The 14,128-nt window shown below is 45.3% G+C and overlaps 1 protein-coding gene across 8 annotated transcripts in view; it reads right to left on the bottom strand.

The window, feature by feature from the left end:
- Window positions 1-9,904: 9,904 nt before the first annotated feature.
- Window positions 9,905-14,128, bottom strand: part of SPEN (spen family transcriptional repressor) — a 105,093-nt gene continuing 100,869 nt past the window's right edge. For all 8 annotated transcript variants that reach the window (XM_043531880.1, XM_037881456.2, XM_037881457.2 and 5 more), the window contains 3 exons: window positions 13,284-13,478; window positions 12,619-12,777; window positions 9,905-11,030 (listed from right to left, as the gene is read on the bottom strand). In XM_043531880.1, the coding sequence (XP_043387815.1) occupies window positions 10,899-11,030; window positions 12,619-12,777; window positions 13,284-13,478 (486 nt within the window). In that variant the 3' untranslated portion in view covers window positions 9,905-10,898. The remainder of the gene's footprint in view (window positions 11,031-12,618; window positions 12,778-13,283; window positions 13,479-14,128) is intronic.

Below are 14,128 nucleotides of genomic sequence, written 5' to 3'. Positions count from 1 at the left end.
ATTGCAGTTGGACCCTGCTGCACGCTCACATGCAGGCAGGGCTAGGGGAAACAATGGCCCAAGCACTCCAAAGAGCAGCTGCACGGGGCACTGGTTTCGGAATGATTCTCACTAAACCAATATCCACAAGGCCGATCAGAGGAGCTATTGGACTGGCCAATCCTGTTCTCTAAGGGACGCGCTGCTATTCCTAGGCATTTAAATACAGCCATGAGGGGGGTTACCTAGGAACCAAGACAGGCAGCTCAGTGGCTTTTATGGGAGCTCTCCGGCCAACTGGACCGTTTCAAGCTCGATGGAAGGTTGACGACGCCCACAAGAACTGAAATACAAATTTCTATTTAATTCCAGTGTAAAACTGACCAAAACCAGCCCTGGGATCGCTGCCCAGGGCGTTACTGTCATGCTGTGTAGGGAGAGCAAATCCCAGTGGCTGCGAGCTACGTTCTGACTGGCAGCAGGTCGGGTGAGCCGTGGTGCACCCTCCTGCAAGATGTGAGGGGTTGGCGGATGTAATGGAAGGGCTTTTTCCATCTTGCTGGGTGAAATTTACCCTGCTCCAGCAGGCCCCTGCACTGCTGCCATCTGCAGCTCCTTGGGACAGGACCTCTCTCTGTTCTGGGGCAACACAGAGCCTAGCCCAAGTGGGTCCTGGTCCACAACTGCAGCTCTTGGCTGCTACTTCGATAGCCGTAAGACTCACCGATGTTGCCCGCTGGCCTGGATTTTCACAAGCACCTCCTTCCCCTTTTCAAGGGCACCCTAGTGAACTCCTGCTGGCACTGAGGCCCTAGAAGATTCTTCCCAGTGCTTTCACTGGAAAGATCCAGCAGCTGGAACAAGGAAGAGGCTGATTAGCAGCAAAGCCCAGGGTGAGCTAATGCTCAGGGACCCATTGCTGCTTTGCAGCAGCTCAGCGCAATCATCTCTGACGTGGTCTGTCAAGGGATTCTGGGGGTCTGATCATGGCCGTGCTGTCCCTGAAAGCAGGGAAAAGCCAATGGCCCTGTTGGAGAGACAGGTATCTCCAAGGCCCATCTAGGAGCTGACACTTCACCAGAATTGTATCAGGGGAATCCCACTCTGCTGAGCAAGAGAAACAGCGTGCTGGAGAAAGAGGCTTGGGATAAAGGGGACCTTGCCTGGCCTCAACCTGGCACATTTTAAACAAGGATCTCAAAGCACTTTATATCCACGGCTATTCATTGAGCAGGGCTTGCACCCTCCGGTTACCACACACCCTCCTTGTAAGACAACATGTGGAATGGTGCACAGCCCAGGACAGCACATGTAAGAGGACACATTTTGGGAGCAGCTCATGGGGTCAAACCAGGTCAGGAGTCAAAGCTAGTTCAGCAGAGGATAAGACGATGGTAAGAGCAGAGCCTTGCATTGCTGGATCACAATCCTAATCCACAGCATGGCGGAAGGGGGCCAGCATGAGGCCTATGCAGTGGGTTTAAGTGATGCATGGGCCTAACTGCGGCCTAGGACAGACATGCGTGTGGCTGTCTTGGGCCAGCTGTTCTTGGACCCAACGAGCTGGGACACCAGCCGAAGTTTCAAAGAGGAGGTTTATTTAAAAAAATACATAGAAAATTCAGATGGCCCTTGCAGTGCTTCTGTATCTAATTTAGAGGATAAATTCAATCTTCACATGGGATACAAAGGAATTTTAATCCTGATGCAAATGTAAAACTTCTCCATAGTGCTGGCTTCCTCCATTATCCACACCCCGCTCTCCCCCCCCCCCGCCCCGACTCCCAGCTGAACCATAGCACCAAATTGCAATTTCTCCAAATTCCTTTATAGGGATTATCTTGAATCAGGTTCTTTTTTCCCTTGGGTGTGAGTTAAATCACAAATCACTGAGCCTCTGTGTTCAGGGAGCCAAGTCTCCGGCTGCCTGTGTAGTCAGGGTCAAAGTCTCAGGTTTCTTCTGTTTTCTAAGGAGAAACCAAATCCCAACCCCGCTTGTCTGCTGGGTTTCAACAAACAAAACACCTTTAACTTCCTCTTTGATCAGGCACAGACCCAGGGGAAAGCCCCAAACAGGCTTTGAGCAAATCTAGTCTTTGGAACAGCCTTTAAACAAACTATTGTCACTGGCAGAGTTGTGGAGCTGTCCCTCCCAAGAGGTTAGAGAGACAGGGTGGGTGGGGTAAAAATCTTTTATTGGACCCACTTCTGGTGGTGAGAGAAAGTTGGAGGCTTGTCTGTCTCACCAACAGCCGTGGGTTCAATAAAATATCACCTCACCCATCTTGTCTCTCCCCGATAGTAAGGTCAGTTAAGGGGGCAGGGGATTTTTTTTTTTTTATGATGTTTTTATACCCGCAACAGTCCTAGCGCAGATGCAATTATACCAGTTTAAAAATCCTTTTACCAGTGTAGTTTATTTCATTCAGGGAACTGGTCTAAGTTAGAGCAGCAAAATCACGTGTATGCTAGAAATTGGCCAATATAGCTATATGGCAAACTTCACAGCATAGACCAGGCCTTCCTCTTCCCTTTACCCCCTCCACACTGGTTTCCTGTGGGTCTAGTGGCCTCCAGCTGTTTTGGGTCCTTTTCTGCCCAGAACTCTAGCTTGGAATCCTGGGGCTTTCTAACCCCTCATGCTCCGAAGTGGGCAGGAGACAGCTGTCAGTCACGTCACTGAATTCATGAATGGAAGGAGCTCGGCTACTCTGGTGTGAGCACAGTTCAAGTACCTGAGTAGAACAGAAGATACCCCCTCATACCTACCCCTAGCCCACAGCCTGCTGATATTACACCCACTAGAGCAGTAGTACTCAAACTTTTGTACTGGTGACCCCTTTCACATAGCAAGCCTCTGCGTGCAACCCCCCTTATAAATTAAAAACATTTTTATATATTTAACACCATTATAAATGCTGGAGGAAAAGCAGGGTTTGGGGTGCAAGAAAGTGCATGAAAGCTGTATGGCCCACAGCCCATAATATTGCGTTTGGCTAGAGAAGAGAGCAGGTCACAGACCATCCAGGGAGCGTGGCAATTCCCACAGCCCCTCTACCCTCTGCACAACAGATACTCCACTTCCTTCTTGTTAAACCCAATTATGGCTTTAAAAGGGCTGGTGAATCCCAGAAGCACCTGTGTACAGGGCAGGGTTCACACATCAGCAACCTTCCCTCAGCCGTGCACTGGTTCTGGCTACAGAATCTTTCCATGCAACAGCCACAGCAGGAAAGCTCAGTCTCAAGAATTCTCAGCAAGGGGCTCAGCACAGCCAAACCCAAGGATGCAGAGATGCATGGATGGGCAGAGCAACAAAGCACCTCTAGCCACTTCTGCCCCAAAGATCAGCCAGCCAGGCAGCCCTTTGGCAGTGGTTTAGTTCCCAAGCAGATGAGGCTGGGAAACTGGCTACTTCTAAGGGCTCTGTCTAAAGTGGATAATGCAACGTAACTCACTTCTCTGCTGCCAGTTTCCCACCAAAAGCTTGAGCTAGGAACCTGCAGCAGGCAGGGTGAAAGACGGTCAGTTTCAACCAGAATTGCATGACAGCAATGGGCCAAGGGAAGAACCAGGGTGCAGGCACTGGGACGGCCTGAAGGGAGGAAGTAGGCTGGCTTGGGAGAATGCAGGGAGGGAAGGATTGGGTTTAAGGAGAGAAGATTGAGGAATTTAAACACAGAATTTGGGGTAGGACAGGAGAGAAAGTGGGTACTCGTGTGGAGGTATTTTAATCCCTCCTCCAATGAATGCAAGCTCTGTCATGCGTATGCTGACTGCAATGCTGCATTACCATCAGACAGGCTCTAGTCACATGCTACCTCTGTGATGCCGGGTGTCCCCAGCCACACTCTCTACCAGGCCATCCCAGCACATGGATTTCCCACTCCCAAGGATCACGGTGTGTCACCCGGTTCCCAGGCTAGGTTTAAAGAATCCGTCTTTTTATGCTTGTTGCCCATGGTGACTGTGGACTGGCAAAAGACATGTTGCCTACCCGTAGGCACAGAGGTCATTTAAACATCTGCTCTTCTCCCCAGATTCCTGCCTTGGGCATTGGTGGCACCTAGGCCTCCCCTGTCCTCTGCCTGTGCCCTGTGGCACATAAAGATTTACAGTCCACAGGAGAGCTAACTAAAGTCCTTGGGTTTTATAGAGATATCAGATTAAATTTAATAGCCTATAATATATAGGTAAGACTGGAGGACGTAATGGTCCTTTCTGGCCTTGAATGCTATGAAACCATAAATAAAGGGCAGTATCTGCCCCATTTCTCAGCAAAAGTTTGATAGTAGCTGCTTTAGTGAGGTCTCCTGATTCCATTATCTTTACAGCATTATTACAGCACGTTCAGTAGTACATGATAAAATCGAATAATTTAAACCAAACTAAGGCTCCACGCCTATGACTGAACCCAGTGGAGCTATTCCTATAGGATCAGGGCTTAGTGTTATCAAACTAAACGGGGTACATTTCTCCTGTACATACACCCAAAGTACATTGATTGTAAGCTCTTCAGGGCAGGAGGGGTCTGTATTTTGTGCCTTGTACAGTGTTAACACGGTCAGTGCTTCAGAAGTGCTACATAGTTTGTAATGGATTATCCAATTTTTGAACAGTGCACTCCATTTGCAAGATGCAGTCCTGCACACTGGGCCTCCCAGTCATTTGGGGGAATGAGCAAGCTACAGAGAATAGTATTAAGTGCACTCGCGATGTCACAGTAGTGCTGCAAGAGTGAAAGGGGGCACGATGAAGTGAATACGCATCTGAACGTGTTTACCTGCTTGTTACACACAAAACTACTACTCGTACAAACAGCACCCAAGAAACTGGAGAAAAAACATGCACAAAGCAAACAGGAGGAAAGCAGACAGTACATGTGACAGCACTGTGTGTATGGTCACCTTCACTGCTTCTCCTGTTTAGGCATCAGCCCTTGCTTGTGTGGGTCTTTCACACAGCAATAAGGGGCGAAAACCATTTTTGAAAACTAAGGAAAGTGTGACTGCAAAACCACAATTGTCACAGGGCACTCAGACCGATCACACTGAAAATACTTTTCACTAAAAACTATTAACTAGATTTCAAGCTGATTGTGCTACTTCAAAAGGAATTTGAGTTTCCCATTATGAAGTGTTGCTGTAATTATCTCAGGATGTTTTGGATCACATCAGGAAAGCATTAGTGTGTGACATCCAATATACCTTGGCTTATAAATGAGATTTCTGGTATTTATTAGGTTGCCGACTGAAGCATTCTGGGACCTCTTCTACCTAAGGAGAGGCTCTCAATTGAGCAGTGCCCTGTGCCCTTGGATTGCTTTTTAACTGGGAAGGAGAGTACCAACTTTGTCCCCTTTCTATCACATCTGCAGGAGGTGAAAGAGCTGTCTGCATTTCCCACTCTCCTGAGGGTCCTTGGGGGTGAGAGAAAGGATAAATCTGGAAGCGGAACTGAATAGATCCAGTGCACACCCTTGCTGGAAAATTTGAGCCAACACTCTGCAAAAGCTGATGCTCAAATAAATTGGTTAGTCTCTAATGTGCCACAAGTACTCCTTTTCTTTTTGCGAATACAGACTAACATGGCTGTTACTCTGAAACTCTGCAAATGGTTGGCGATGACCAGCCTACACGCTGACAGCATGTTGGAGCCCCTGGTTCTTGCTGATTCCTGAAAGGCATCCCAAGAAGAGTCAGAAATAAAGGGAGATATTTCTGAGCATGGCCTCCAACAAAGGCATTTCCAGTATTCGAAGGATAGGCCATCCGTACAGGCCAGTACTGCTTAGGCTAAGCATGTGGATGCATCAAGAGCTCACAGGGATGCAGAGGAAGCAAAGTTTCTCCTGAGTGTTGTGTCCCATCTCCTGTCTATGCAGCCCTTTGGTATCGCTGTGTCCTTAATTAAGGACATCATTGTCACACTGGCTTTTGGGAAACAAAATCTGATCAGGACTAGTGCACCTGGTGACACTTCTTAGCCACCTGGCTCTCCTGCTTTCCTGGGAACTCCCCTTCTCTCCTTGATCACATCCACTGTGGCTGAGTCCAGAGGAATTCCAAGTTCCACATTTTATCCTGCGGGATACTACTAGGTGGTGTCATTGCTCTTCTCAGCTGGTGCCTCTTCTCTGATCAAGAGGGTCCTCAGGAGGGGACTGTGAACTGGATACTCCCCTCTGAAGCATGGATTCAAAGAATTCCAACTAGAGTTTTTCCTCCTATTCCTGCTTCCTGTTCGGAATCTGAAAGTTTCCCCTCCTCCCAGGGAGAGACAGAGAGACTCCTGGGCCTGCAGGGTCTGGATTTGTGCTTCGTGCCCCTTCCTGGAGTATCAGCATCAGAAGACAAACAGATGGAGATGAAGGACTTCTGTACCTGGGTTTAGCCTTCCTGAGTACTGCAACCTTTCTAGGGGTCTTTGCTTTTCCCATGAGGACATGGAGAAAAAGCACAAGCCCAATGACCACAGGAACTGGTACCTGTTCCTCCTTCCCCTATCTCTTCTCTCTATTTTGCCCCATGGATGCTTGCCATCAGATTCTCACAAGATCTCTTGTTGGGAGAGCTGAGGGGATCTCTTGACTGTGGGGGAACAACCAGATATCCTGGTCTTGACCCATCTGCTGCCCAGCATTGAATCCCTTGCCTGCACTTCCCGAGAGGAAGGCTTTGACCAAGTGTGCACAAAGGGACTATCCCTAGAGAAAAATTGCTGCCAGATCTGGGTCTATGATGGTAAATCCTAGGATTCAACACTGACTCCTCTGCTCAGGTGAAAACTTCCCAGAGAGATCAAGCTCCAGAGGCGTGAAGTTCTGGAACAGCCTTCCAAGGGGAACAGTGGGGGCACAAAACCTAACTGGCTTCAAGACTGAGCTTGGTAAGTTTATGGAGATGAGTTTGCCTGCAATGGCATGTAGCCAACCTGCAACTGCTAGTAGCAAATATCCTCAGTGGCCAGTGATGGGAGGCTAGATGGGGAGGCTCTGAGTTATTACAGAGAATTCTTTCCTAGGTGTCTGGCTGGTGGGTTTGTCTATGTGCTCAGGACAACTGATAGCCATATCTGGGGTTGGGAAGGAATTTTTCCCTGGGTCAGATCAGCAGAGATCCTGGTTTTTTTTTTTTTTTTTTTGGCCTTCCTCTGCAGCATAGAGTACGGGTCACTTGCAGGTTTAAAACTAGTGTAAATGGTGGATTCTCTGCAACTTGAAGTCTTTAAATCATCATTTAAGGACTTCAGTGACTTAGCCAGAGATTAGGAGTCAGTTACAGGAGTGGGTGGGTGAGGTTCCGTGGCCTGCAGTCTGCAGGAGGTCGGACTAGATGATCATGATGGTCTCTTCTGATCTGAGTCTATATGCTGGGACTGAACACTGGAGGGGAAGCCCCATGGCAGTGGGCTGGGAACACAGGGGCTGAGGTATCCCATGCACAGACTAGTAGCATGCTGCTGGGGAAGCCCACAGGGGGTTCAATGCTGTCTGGCCCCTGAGTCCCTTTCTGAGTCCTCTTCAGCCTTTTTTGCTTCTGAGGAGGAGAGGGAAGGACGGGAGGGGCTGTGTGGGCTACAGTTGGAGCCACACTCACACACACTGCGTGCGTGTTGTCCCATTCCTCAGAAGGGGAGCCTTCCTCCCCCCCTCTTTGTTTTGGGAGAAGGAACTGAAGCCTGCTTCAGGACTCTCCGTTCTTGCAGGTCTGGGTCCAGATTTGCTGCTCCGAGTTTGGCAAAGGGACTCCATCAAGGTCCCTGGCCCGCTGAGATGTGCAGGGCTCCTGATCACAGAATAGGCAGAGATCCCATCCAGGCACTCCACAAGTGGGGTGGAGCAGATAGCACACATCTGTGCCTTTGCCTTCTCCTCCACGCTGCACTCTGCGAGGGAGAGCAGGGCCACCAATGAGGTCTCAGCAGAAGAGAGGAACTGGACCCTTAAATCCTCAGCATGGGGAAGGCTGGAGAAGGCAAACTTACAGCCAAAACCTCTTTCTTCTCTTTATAATGCTTTTGCTAGTAAGGTCCAAGAAAGCTTTCTGCAGCTGTTGAGGCAGAACAAAAAGCCAGCAGGCTCCTTAGTGTAGCTGGCCATGCCCTCTTCTATCAGTGACTTACAGGTCTGGTTCTGCCTCATTAGCTGCATGCACACCAATAGTCCATCGATTAACAAATCTGAGGCTCACGTAGATTTAAAAAAACCCTCATTTTATAGGTGATAAACTGAGGCACAAAGACATTGGTTGTCTTGCCCAAGGTCACCCAAGAAACCTGCAGCAGAGCAGGGAATTGAAGCAGGGTCTCCAGAGCCCCAGACTATCATCATAACCACTGGGCCAGCTTTCCTCGCTTCTCCGTGAGCCAGGAAGCACCAAGCAGAATTTCAGACACGGGAAAAATCAAATTTTAAAAAGCTCAGTTAAAATTTATTCCTGTGCTGAACACCCATCACCACCTGGTTATTGGGAGATTTAGCATATAAATCTATGCTTAACTCAAAGGAGACGCAAGCTCCCTTTATCGTTTTTAAAGCAGAGAAAACTGGAGCAGGCAATGGTAGTCCAGTCTGCATCTGTGGGCTGCTAACCATGTAGTGTGATCCTTTTCATAGCACTGGCTGCAATGCTCTCCACAGATTTTCCTTTTTAAACTGACCGTGCAACTGCAATGTTATTTCCATCATCAATTAGCTCGCCACCAGCACAAAGTTTAAAGGAAGACTCCAGCGCTTAATGATGATCTCTTCGAGAACTACAGAATTATTGAAAGAGACATTTGTGAAACTGCTTGCACAAGTCTGTCACTTGTCTTTATTTCCATTCCGTGGAATTGCTGTCTCACACTGGGACTGCTGTTGTAAAGAGACTTCCCAGGAAGGGCCTACTGATGCTAAGTAGGAATCAGAGAAGCAATGTCCCCATTAGAAAAGTATTGAAAACAGAAGTTCTATTTTTTTTTTTATTTGAGTTAACGTTAAGAGTTGTTTAACCATTTAAAACATGGTCTGGGTTAATTTAACAGCTGGCTTTAAAAACTTAAATGCAGTTAGAAAAACACATTTAAAAACAGTTGCTTTAGAATGTCAAGGTGGCACCTTCCCTGCTTGATGGTTAAATACAATTCACCACTTTCTTTTAGTGCTTTCTTTTTAATAAAGATGTCATGATTAAAATGTCTTATATCACACTGGAGTTTTCCTTTAACAAGACCAGTTCAGCTGAGGTTCGTCACATTGGAGAGAATCCAAACAGACAGTTTCTTACTGATGGGTTTCACAAATAGGAAGCCACATATAAATCTCATCACTGAAATCAGTTGCCCCAGCAGCCACTTTCCACTTAGGCCTTGATCCTGCAAATGGACACAGCCCCCACCAACCCAGTGCAGCCAGATCCGATGGCAGGATCGGAACCCTCGGCATCAGCTCTTTAAACCACTAAGGACTTTCTAGCTACAACTCCCGACACAAGTCTTCAAACGTATTTCAGTGATGTGTGTTCTGAACACACACAAGATACAGTTGCTTAAAACAATAAACCAAGGCTTTTCTTAGAATGTGCTCATTTGTGCTGTTGAAGGTTTTGTAGTTTATTCTGTGTATCAAAATTAAAAGTGCCTTCGACATTACCCAGAAAAAAACCCATACTTTGGAGTTTTACAAATATTTACACCACAAAAAACAAAGGCTAAAGTTTGATTTGATCTTTGATAAAATTCTTTTTTTAAACAAGATAAACTCACCAACAAAAAAGAAAAATTTAAAAAAGCTCCTATGTACAAACACTTGGGAAACAGCAAATATCCACTGTAGGGGAAGTGGCTTATTAGCAATGCTGGCTGGCCCAAACTTGCACACAAATTCTCAATCTCCTTGTGTTCTCCCTCCCCCTCCGGAGCAACTGATGGATCACATCCAGGCTCAACATGTTTTGTATTTTTTAATAAAGTTTGTAATCCAATGGACACACAAAACAAAACTGCGCTGAGAAAACAGTTCCATAAATTAATAAGTGTTAGGGTAGGTGAGGAGGAGGAAGGAAGGTAAAAAGTCTTTGTACAAGTGTATAACACTTCCACTTATTGTGAGACGAGGGACAAGGAAAGGTAATGTTTAAATGAAGCGCACTTACAAATGAGTGACAATACAAAGTCTGAGTATGAAAATAAGATTTTCTCTGAAAACACATTTTTGGCACAGATTAAAAAAAAATGTATGTTGTGGGGATTTGATTTTTTTAAAGTCAGTATTATATATATTTATATATATTATATATATATATTTATATATACACACACGCCCACTCAGTTCTGCATATCCCACCAGGAAGGAAAATAGCTCTCCCTTTTGTTTTATTTTTTTCAGTGTAAACTGTACATCCCAGATGAAGAGAAGATGACTGCAGCAGAGGGAAGTGGAGGAGAGGAAGGGTCACATCAAAAAAAAAAAAAAAAAAAAAAGATAATGTGTGAAATGATCCTTGACCCACAGATTTCAGCAGAAGTTCCCAGGTCCTGCGTTTAGTCCACAACGCATGTTAATGTGTGTCAAGACATCCATAACGTCACAGCATGTCTTCAACTGTGCAAAGGTCCAAGTCACTAATTTAGTGCAAAGGCAGTTCAGGTTCTTTTTTTTTTTTCTTTTCTTTTTTGATAAAAAATATAGCCATCCTTTATTTTCCCCAAAGGAGGCACAGAAACCCAATACCAGTCCGCCTGTTGAGTGCATCAGTTGTCCATAACCTAAAGCAATATGTAAACATACAAGGTAGCAGAATCACTACCCAGCAACAGTTTGATCGAGGCCGGTTAGGGCAGGAGGCTGGTAGTCTGGCAGCATTTTCTTGTGTCATTAATTTCTCTCTCTCTTTTTTGCTGCAGGGCCTTGGAAAAGTCAGTAACCAACAAACAGCTCATACCGATGCGATGACAATCATAAGGTGAGGAGAGATGTTGGAGATGCTGGCTAGGAGGTCTGGAGCTAGACGGGACAGGTGGCTTTCAGAGAATTCACAGGGTGGGAATATCTGCAGAACATAGGCAGGCTGGGAAAGAATGAAAAAATAAAGACAAGGATGAAAAAACAGCTAGGAACCCCTGTATTTATTTGTTTTTCCCATGAGCTCATTGGCAAGCATCCAGACAACTTATTTGGCACCATAATGAGGAAATCCTACCAAACAATGCCAAAAATTTGGAAGGTGAACTGTGAATCGCAAATAGTGTGACATAGAAAGCTTTGCCTTTTAAAAGCTTATATCCATTTTTAAAAAAGCCACCTTAAATGCAGTCCTTACTTCCCTCTCTTTGCTGGATCTTTAGAGGACCTAGGTTGTGATATCACACAGTGATGTTACCTGAGCTGCAGCTCTTCATCCCTAAAACTGAGCTTCAGACATTCTAGGAATCAATATCACCCATCAATCTTAGGCTGTCTTCACTAGCTGCATTGCTGGAACACTTCCTTGTAGACACTCAATACTGTGGTGGGAGAGGTTATCCCATCACTGTAGTTAATCCACCTCCCCAAGAAGCAGAAGTTGAAAGAATGTGTCCATTTATCTATCGAGCTAGCGCTGGCTACACCAGGAGTAAGGTCAGCTTAACTACATCGCTCAGAGGTTTGGATGTTTCACATCCCTGAGTGACATAGCTAAGTGAGCTGCAGCTCACGAAAGCTTATGCTCAAATAAATTTGTTAGTCTCTAAGGTGCCACAAACACTCCTTTTCTTTTTTGCTAACTTTTTAGTGTAAACCTGACCTCAGTTGGTGGAGGATGGGGGAAGAGATATGAGAAGCTGCAGCTTAAGGTTACAGAGCCTTATGTAAAGTGATCAAAAACTGGGACACTGGTGGCAACATTTTCTAGGGTTACAGAATAGTCACACAAAAGGGCATTTTTTGAAAGCACATGCTCACATTGCTAAGGCCAGCTTCTGACACAGTAGCAACACATGTCTCAGAGGGGAGGATTTTTTTCCCAGTAACCGAGTGTCTGAATGGGTTTATCATGAAACACTAAGCAAGTGTCACTGATATTCATTTTGAACAAAAGAGCAGCTATGTGTCTATATTTATCCGACTTTCCTCTTCCACATTGTTCACGTTGAACACTCATTCTAATGGACCGTGTGTTCCCGTTAAACACAGAGCAAATCTAACTCAGTGCAGCAATATGTCTGGAACAAGCGTTTTGTAGTTATACAAAACACACTTTTTGATTGATGTAATGAAAACCATATTTCAGGTGTCCTAAAAAAAAGTTCCTGGGACATCACATGAAAAACAGGGAAGTGAGGACTTCAGATTTCTAATGTTCAAAAAGAGCAAAGATCAGTTTTGTTTTTAAAAAAACAGAAATTTATGAATCAAAGCAGCATGAAAGGGCAAAACTAACTTTTTTCTTTTGTCTTAGCAGTTCACTGATAAGAATTAAATGATTTACTCCATTATATTTTCACCAAAGAAATAAAAGCCTAGCATTTCACATGCTAATTCTTTCAAAGACACAAGCATGCACCTTGACACTAAACACAAAAGGATTTTTTTTTGGTTTATATCCCATAACCATATAATGGTGTCATTTTAATTTCATTTTTAACTGCAAAGTTTCACTGTTTCCATGCAAATACCTGATTAGAGCCAGGGTTGGGAACATTGATGATTCCTGCAGCTTGTTTAGCCTGCAGGTAGCTGATGAATGCAGCCTTAAGTGACTCAGTCTGATTCACTACATCTTCCTGGTCTCGTCCACAAGGCAAGGCCAGTAATAGGCAGTAATCACTCTCCACCTGGGAAGAAAAGAGGACAATTAACAGTCAAGCATTTGCTAGGGACATGCCTGTTCTTGACACACATTCATTATCTTTAAGCCTTTACTGGAAAATCCTTTCTTTGAACTCCTCGGGAATTAATTGGCTGTGGGTGTTGCGAAAGGCCACTGTAGACTTCTCAGCCAATTAAAAAAAATAGAAGAGACGAGACTATGGAAACTTCTCAGCTTCCAATGTACAAACCTAACAACTTCCACTTCCCATGTTGCTTAGACACTTCTGAGCTAGTAAAAGTCTGTTACATTGGCAAAAGACAGGTTAGTTCCAAGTACTCTTAAGGGTAATGTCTGACAAGTCTGCTATTGCCATTCTACCTTTCCGTACAGTGCAGAGTAACGTAAGAGGTGTATGATCCCAAATCCACACCACTCCCTCACCTGAGCTAAGTGAAGACTAGACACCCATATTTCAGAGGCCCCATCACTTACTGCAGACCACAAAGCAGTATGAATATTACCCCTTACCATCATTCTGCGTGCCACACCCTCCAACTGCGAAGCCTCCAGTCGCATGCGCTGAGCAATTCTTAGTGGAGGTCCTCCTTCAGGTGCTGGCAGGGACCGGTGCGCCAAGACGTTGTTACCAGAGACAAAGTGGAGCTGAACTGCAGCTGTGTCATTCTTTAGAGCCAAAAGGCCCTGCCACACGATTGGGTATTTCTGAAAATAAAGGATGAAAAAAATCTTAATACAAACAAATGAAGGAGTAAAATAAAGATCTAATGAAACACTGACAAGAAAGTGCTTCTACTTGTATTCAAAAGTGATCTTAATTGTGAGGTAAATCACATCTGTGCTGCTCATATGCTTTCAGCAGCAATTATGACTCCAAATATAGTGTTTTAAGAATGCAGTACATTTAATGCCTTCTCATAGTTGGTTCCCAACAAGGACTGATTTGGGCCACATCCTGCCAAATCATCAGTGCAACCCTTATTTCATCACAGTGGCCATCTGTCTGTCTATCCAAGGTCCCCATTACCTTAATATCGGAGAACCCAAAAACTTTAATACATTTACCCTCATAGACGTCCTGTGCAGCAGGACACTATATTACCCTCTTGTTACACTTAGTATCTCTGTGCTCAGTTCTCTAAGTGACTTGCCCAAGGTCAAACAGGAAGTCTGTGGCTGAGCAGGGACTTGAACCTGGATCTCCCAATTCCCAGGCTGGCGCTCTAACCACATCACCATCCTTCCTCTACCCACCTCTCTCTTCTCCTCATGCTCCAGAATCTAACATTTTTTTAAATAAATCATCTCTAGCCTTCATGGTTTGCAAAGATAATATTCCAAAGAGTGAACAGAAT

This window comes from Chelonia mydas, chromosome 18, assembly GCF_015237465.2.
Source record: "Chelonia mydas isolate rCheMyd1 chromosome 18, rCheMyd1.pri.v2, whole genome shotgun sequence".
Taxonomy (NCBI): domain Eukaryota; kingdom Metazoa; phylum Chordata; order Testudines; family Cheloniidae; genus Chelonia; species Chelonia mydas.
Note: the sequence above shows the minus strand (reverse complement) of the source record. Positions and strands in the feature narration are given on the sequence as shown.